This window comes from Coregonus lavaretus (assembly GCF_964263955.1).
Source record: "Coregonus lavaretus genome assembly, chromosome: 4".
Taxonomy (NCBI): Eukaryota; Metazoa; Chordata; class Actinopteri; order Salmoniformes; family Salmonidae; genus Coregonus; species Coregonus lavaretus.
Window position 1 is genome coordinate 39,637,533 of NC_139991.1, and position 8,084 is coordinate 39,645,616.

Genomic DNA, 8,084 nt, shown 5'->3' on the forward strand with positions numbered 1-8,084 from the left:
CAGGCTCTGTCGCCGTCGGCCGCGACCGGGAGACTCATGGGCGGCGCACAATTGGCCCAGCGTCGTCCAGGGTAGGGGAGGGAATGGCCGGCAGGGATGTAGCTCAGTTGATAGAGCATGGTGTTTGCAACGCCAGGGTTGTGGGTTCGATTCCCAGTATTCACTAACTGTAAGTCGCTCTGGATAAGAGCGTCTGCTAAAATGACTAAAATGTAAAAAAAAAAAAAAAAAAATGTTTGCGTTGTTTTCAACGCAAACAAATTTAGAAATTTAGAACGGATTGTCATCCCACAGCAAATAACAGCAAGGCGCACACACAAGTTCTTTAACGGTACATCCCCTCAACGCACACACACAGCCACACGAACTGACCAGCGCCCAAAGTTGTGAGAAAGCTCACCTTATCTGTCAGCCTCTTTAGCGGGAGTCAGCTCGTAGCCCATGAATGAAACGCTGAGAAAAGACGCAACTCGTCCCAAATCCTCGTCGCCAATTAATGTGTTGTCGAGACAACGATGCTGATATGCTGTGTAGACAAGAAATCCGCTGACACTGTACCTGATTATAAAGGTTTATTATTGTTAAGAGAATGTCTATCTCTAATTCAACCTAAGCTTGAATCATTACCAGAGGTTGTAAGGCTCTGGTTTTAATCATAAATGATTCAAGGTCCACAACCAGCAAGAATGATCTGTATTTCTATTCATAGGAGCTCTGGCGCCAAAACCCATACACTCCTGTTTTATACCTCTTGACACACAAAGGCACTTTGCTCCGCCCACCTTTAGGAGGCTTTCTTAAACAGTTTCCACCTTTCTCCTTCACCCTGGAATGTTTAGTCCCGCCCCCATCTGTTAGTGGGTTGATAATTCTAACACAGTTTACACATTTATACGGTATTTGGGGTGAAATCCTTTAGTCATTATTCTTAAAATACAAATTAATCTAACAATTATATCAAAGGTTCCAGCGTCAATTTACATATTTCTGCAGAAATCCGGAGAACAACTAACCCAATCTAAAAATGATTATTCTCCCAGTCCTTTGTTCAAACATGGTATTTATCCTATGTAACATAATATGGGTGTTTTGAATAGACCAATCCCTGGCTTCCACATATCCAAGTCTCCTCTGTTTCAGGGGGCCCCTATAGTAATGCTTTCCAGATGTTTCAGCAAGGCAAAGTAAAGTTCATCTAACACACCATTTGCAAACGTCAGCCAAAATTATAAACTGTTCAGATACTACAAACGTTTTTCAACAGAATCGGCAGAATGAATACACCCCTGATCACACACAAACACAGTTCACTTTGATAGCAGCCACATACAAACAGCATGATCATTTTGCTTGTTGTATAATTCCTTCTTGCATCTACGTGCTCTCCTCCTCTCACCTTTTCCCTTCGCTTGTGGACTACAGTGCACAACACATCAGCTGTCTGTGACCAGGTGAAAAAACGTTTCCAAGCCAAACCTTCATATCATAACTGCTAACTGCTACACACAGCCTACCTACATCATTGTCACAATATTATCTAACGTCATAGTTAACATAGCTACTAGAACTAACGCGTTAGTAGAGCAAGCAGTTTAGCAGTTACACCGCTGGGCCCCGGTGGCAAAAAATGTATAAACCAAAAGCTTACCTTGACTTCGAAGAGTTCCAGTGTTGGATAGCCAGCTAGCTAACATAGCAGCCCTCTCTGTTTGAGCTGGGTGCTTGATTAGGTTAAACTCGCTAGCTGCATTTGCTAGCTAAGTGAAAGTGAAAGTGGAAAAAAAGACAACTATATATATATATATATATATATATATATATATATATATATATATATATAGCTAGCTCTCTCTCTCTCTCTTGCTTCTCCTTCATTTTTAAATAAATACATTTGTTCAAAACTGTTCAACTATTGGCTTTCTCTAGCTTTGAGTCAACTACTCACCAGATTTTATGCCCTGCAGTGCTAGCTAGTTGTAGCTTATGCTTTCAGTACTAGATTCATTCTGTGATCCCTTGATTGGGTGGACAACATGCCAGTTCATGCTGTAAGAGCTCTGATATGTTGGAGGACATCCTCCGGAAGTTGTCATAATAACTGTGTAAGTCTATGAAAGGGGAACCATGAGCCTCCTAGGTTCGTATTGAAGTCAATGTACCCAGAGGAGGACGGAAAGTACACTATATATACACCCCTTCAAATTAGTGTATTCAGCTATTTCAGCCACACCCATTGCTGACAGGTGTATAAAATCGAGTACACAGCCATGCAATCTCCATAGACAAACATTGTCAGTAGAATGGCCTTACTGAAGAGCTCAGTGACTATCAACGTGGCACTGTCATAGGATGCCAACTTTCCAACAACTCAGTTCGTCAAATTTCTGCCCTGCTAGTGCTGCCACGGTCAACTGTAAGGAGCAACAACGGCTCAGCCGCAAAGTGGTAGGCCACACAAGCTCACAGAACGGGACCGCCGAGTAAGTCCCCGCAGTAATGTTCCAACATCTAGTGGAAAGCCTTCCCAGAAGAGTGGAGGCTGTTATAGCAGCAAAGGGGGGACCAACTCCGTATTAATGCCCATGGTTTTGGAATGAGATGTTCGACGAGCAGGTGCCCACATACTTTTGGTCATATAGTGTAGCTGTCCTCCAGCTATACCATGGTGCTACCCTACAGAGTGCTGTTGAGGCTACTGTAGACCTTCATTGCAAAACAGTGTGTTTTAATCAATTATTTGGTGACATTAATATATTTAGTATAGTTTGATCTAAAAATGATGACTTTTTGTGTCACTATTTTTATGAAATTCACTGAGCAGGATGGTCCTCCCCTTCCTCCTCTGAGGAGCCTCTACTGGTTTTAAAGTCACCATTGGCCTCATTGTGAAATCCCTGAGCGGTTTCCTTCCTCTCCGGCAACTGAGTTAGGAAGGACGCCTGTATCTTTGTAGTGACTGGGTGTATTGGTACACCATCCAAAGTGTAATTAATAACTTCACCATGCTCAAAGGCATATTTGATGTCTGCTTTTCTTTGTTTTTACCCATCTACCAATAGGTGCACTTCTATGCAAGGCATTGGAAAACCTCCCTGAGGGACCTTACAGATTGTATGTGTGGGGTACAGAGATGAGGTAGTCATTCAAAAATGATGTTAAACACTATTATTACACTAATTTACATTTTAGTCATTTAGCAGACGCTCTTATCCAGAGCGACTTACAGTTAGTGAGTGCATACATTTTCATATTGGCCCCCGTGGGAAACGAACCCACAACCCTGGCGTTGCAAACGCCATGCTCTACCAACTGAGCTACACGGGACTACATTTAGGAACTTCATGCAACGTGACTTCTTAAGCATATTTTCACTCCTGAACTTATTTAGGCTTGCCATAACAAAGGGGTTGAATACTTATTGACTGAAGACATTTAAGCTTTTCATTTGTAATTAATTTGTAAAAACTTTGACAGGATATTGTGTGTAGGCCAGTGACATAAAATCTCAATTTAATCCATTTTGAAATCAGGTTGTAACACAACAAAATGTGGAAAAAGTCAAGGGGTGTGAGTACTTTCTGATGGCACTGTATGTGTAAGCCATGATATTATCATGTACTCTAACATGGATTAAACATACAGTACATGACCAGTAGTGGAGAGATTATATACATACAGTGCATTCGGAAAGTATTCAGACCCCTTGACTTTTCCCACATTTTGTTACGTTACAGCCTTATTCTAAAATGGAATACATTATTATTATTATTTTGCTAATTTTTAAAAATTTAAAACAGAAATACCTTATTTACATAAGTATTCAGACCCTTTGCTATGAGATTCGAAATTGAGCTCAGGTGCATCCTGTTTCCATTGATAATCCTTGAGATGTTTCTACAACTTGATTGGAGTCCACCTGTGGTAAATTCAATTGATTGGACATGATTTGGATAGACACACACCTGTCTATGTAAGGTCCCCCAGTTGACAGTGCATGTCAGAGCAAAAACCAAGCCATGAGGTCGTAGGAATTGTGTCGAGGTACAGATCTTGGGAAGGGTACCAAAACAATTCTGCAGCATTGAAGGTCCCCAAGAACACAGTGGCCTCCATTATTCTTAAATGGAAGAAGTTTGGAACTATCAAGACTCTTCCTAGAGCTGGCCACGTTGCCAAACTGAGCAATCGGGGGAGAAGGGACTTGGTCAGGGAGGTGACCAAGAACCCGATGGTCACTCTGACAGAGCTCCAGAGTTCCTCTGTGGAGATGGGAGAACATTCCAAAAGGACAACCATCTCTGCAGCACTCCACCAATCAGGCCTTTATGGTAGAGTGGCCAGACGGAAGCCACTCCTCAGTAAAAGGCACATGACAGCCTGCATGGAGTTTGCCAAAATGCACATAAACAAGATTCTCTGGTCTGATGAAACCAAGATTGAACTCTTTGGCCTGAATGCAAAGCAGCACGTCTGGAGGACACCTGGCACTATCCCTAAGGTGAAGCATGGTGGTGGCAGCATCCTGCTGGGATGTTTTTCAGCAGCAGGGACTGGGAGACGAATCAGGATTGAGGCAAAGATGAATGGAGCAAAGTACAGAGAGATCCTTGATGAAATCCTGCTCCAGAGCGCTCAGGACCAAGACTTGGGCGAAGGTTCACCTTCCTACAGGACAACGACCCTAAGCACACAGCCAAGACAACGCAGGAGTGGCTTCGGGACAAGTCTCTGAATGTCCTTGAGTGGCCCAGCCAGAGCCTGGACTTGAACCCGATCGAATATCTATGGAGAGACCTTGAAAATAACTGTGCAGCGACACTCCCCATCCAATCTGACAGAGCTTGAGAGGATCTGCAGAGAAGAATGGGAGAAACTCCCCAAATATAGGTGTGCCAAGCTTGTAGCGTCATACCCAAGAAGACTCGAGGCTGTAATCACTGCCAAAGGTGCTTCAACAAAGTACTGAGTAAAGGGTCTGAATACTTATGTAAATGTATTATTTCCATTATTTATTTTTAAAACATTTGCAAAAATGTCTAAACCTGTTTTTGCTTTGTCATTATGGGGTATTGTGTGTAAATCGATGAGTGTTAAAAAAAAAAAAATCCATTTAAAAATAAGGCTGTAACGTAACAAAATGTGGAAAAAGTCACGGGGTCTGAATACTTTCCGAAATCTTTGATATGTAAATCTCTATGGAAAAATTATTATCGTAGTGGATGTAAATCTACTTGTAAATCTTCTTGTGTGTGTGTACATTTGTGTGCCTGCCTGCGTGTGTGTGTCCTACAGGTAAAGGAGGATGAAGCAGAGGAAAGGGGTCGTATCCTGGTCTCTCTAACCTACAGTACCCAGCAGGGTCGTCTGATAGTGGGAGTGGTGCGCTGTGCTCACCTGGCAGCTATGGACTCTAATGGATACTCAGACCCCTTCGTCAAGATGTACGTGTTCTACTAATCTAGCTACATTATCTATCTATCTATCTATCTATCTATCTATCTATCTATCTATCTATCTATCTATCTATCTATCTATCTGTCTATCTGTCTGTCTGTCTGTCTGTCTGTCTGTCTGTCTGTCTGTCTGTCTGTCTGTCTGTCTGTCTGTCTGTCTGTCTGTCTGTCTGTCTGTCTGTCTGTCTGTCTGTCTGTCTGTCTGTCTGTCTGTCTGTCTGTCTGTCATATCAAATTGTATTTGTCACATGCGCTGAATACAACAGGTGTAGACCTTACAGTGAAATGCTTACTTACAAGCCCTTAACCAACAATGCAGTTTTAAGAAAGAATACCAAAAAAATTCACACAAAAAAATTGAATATAAAATAATACAAAATAAAAGTAACAGAGTCAATGTGTGGGGGCACTGGTTAGTCGAGGTAATTGAGGTAATATGTAAATGTAGGTAGAGTTATTAAAGTGACTATGCATAGATAATAAACAGAGTTGGGGTGGGGGGCAATGCAAATAGTCTGGGTAGCCATTTTATTAGATGTTCAGGAGTCTTGGCTTGGGGGTAGAAGCTGCTTAGAAGCCTCTTGGACCTAGACTTGGCACTCCGGTACCGCTTGCTGTGCGGTAGCAGAGAGAACAGTCTATGACTAGGGTGGCTGGAGTCTTTGACAATTCTTAGGGCCTTCCTCTGACACTGCCTGGTATAGAGGTCCTGGATGGCAGGAAGCTTGACCCCAGTGATGTACTGGGTTGTACGCACTCTGCAGTTGCCATACCAGGCACTTTCTCTCTGTCTGTGTATATATAACTACCTCTGAACATGACTGCTGATGTTCACCTTCCTCTTCTATGACCCTGTCCTACAGCCTTAAACATTTGATGAACGGATGGACGGGTGAATGGACAGATGCGTAGATTGATTGGTTGGTTGATTGATTGATTGTGGATTGATTCTCTCTCCTGTGATTGTGACCTGCAGCTTCCTGAAACCAGACATGGGGAAGAAAGCCAAGAACAAGACCCAGATCAAGAAGAAGACACTCAACCCAGAGTTCAACGAGGTTAGTGTCCCCTCATATATATCTATAACAACACAATATCAGGTTCCAGACCATTGTTTTATTAATACAGAGTCTAATGGCAGTCTGTGTCTATGCACTGAGCATGGAGTGTGATTGCTGAAGTTGTGTTGCAGGAGTTCAGCTATGAGATCAAACATGGTGAGCTGGCCAGGAAGAGCCTGGACATCTCAGTCTGGGACTATGACATGGGAACATCCAACGATTTCATTGGTGAGTTGGGACTACGACATGGGCACATTCAGCATTTTCATTGGTCCGTTGAGAAATCCAACGATTTCATTGGGGAGTTCAGTTACGATGGCAGAATGAATGTACTTTTAATGTTTAGCAAACTATATTGTGTACTTTTAAAGCCGACCAAAGTAATACTTAAAAATCTCCCCCTTCAGGAGGGTGCCAGCTGGGCATCACAGCCAAGGGGGAATGTCTGAAGCACTGGTACGAATGTCTCAAGAACAAAGACAAGAAGATTGAGCGCTGGCACGTCCTCCTAAATGACAACAACGTTAAAGACACGGATGACTAAGACATGACTAAGACATTACCTCTTCTTCCTCCCTCTTTCTCCTCTTGCTCCCTTCTCCTCTTCCCTAGGTTCATCCACCCCAGGCTGTTTCTATCTTCCTCTCAAATATATTATTTTGTCTTCCATTCTAGGTCTTCCTACTTTTAGTAATGTGAACCTGAATTAGCAACAAATTAAGGGCATCACTATTTTTACAACTTCATTCTTCTTGTGCTGACAGAATGCTTATTGGATGCATGTACTCATCAACACAGTGTTTGCAGTGAAACAAAAATAAACTGCAACACAATATATCCTGTACTTCAAGCATGCTCTACTGCTTCTGGGGGAAAGTAACCTCTTTCACTTATCCCTAAAACCAAGATTTGAATAAATAGGGTGCTAAATTATGATTTGAAAAATACCTTGAGATTGTTGTTAAATAATGTGTTGCTACACTGTCCTTCCCTACCTCAGTCTCAACGCAAGGAATTTCCCTCCTCTTCTCTTACCATAGACATTATATAGAGAACATTATGTAGATGACATCATCTCTGACCACCACCCTGGATTGTGCTGTACAGTGTTATGGCATGGTCATAATCTGTGTTCTATACTTCTATACTGTGCTCTTATGGCATGGTCATAATCTGTGTTCTATACTTCTATACTGTGCTCTTATGGCATGGTCATAATCTGTGTTCTATACTTCTATACCGTAACTGCAGGGTACTAGTGTTTGCTCTGCCAAAGCATAATCTTCAGTTGTGGTACTGTATGTACAAACAGTTTGTTGAAAGGAGCATATGATGGATGTTACAGAACATATATTGATGTTATTTATGTATAAAGATGTTTACATCATTAGTATTAGCTGTTTATGTTGATAACATGTCATGTTATTGAAGCATTAGCTCATCTAAGAACCATGGGATATCATAGAAACCTGGAATGCACTGATTTAGATATTGCTCTCTATTTCTCTCTTTCTCTCTCCTCTCTCACACACACTTTTCTCTCTCTCTCTCTCTCTCTCTCTCTCTCTCT

General features: G+C 42.0%; 1 protein-coding gene across 1 annotated transcript in view; it reads left to right on the top strand.

The window, feature by feature from the left end:
• Positions 1-7,058, top strand: part of LOC311127311 (rabphilin-3A-like) — a gene marked incomplete at both ends in the record, with an annotated part of 31,563 nt that extends 24,505 nt beyond the window's left edge. Inside the window, 4 exons of the mRNA XM_084159121.1 lie at positions 5,293-5,441; positions 6,430-6,511; positions 6,646-6,742; positions 6,922-7,058. Coding sequence (XP_084015247.1) covers positions 5,293-5,441; positions 6,430-6,511; positions 6,646-6,742; positions 6,922-7,058 — 465 coding nt within the window. The remainder of the gene's footprint in view (positions 1-5,292; positions 5,442-6,429; positions 6,512-6,645; positions 6,743-6,921) is intronic.
• Positions 7,059-8,084: the final 1,026 nt, after the last annotated feature.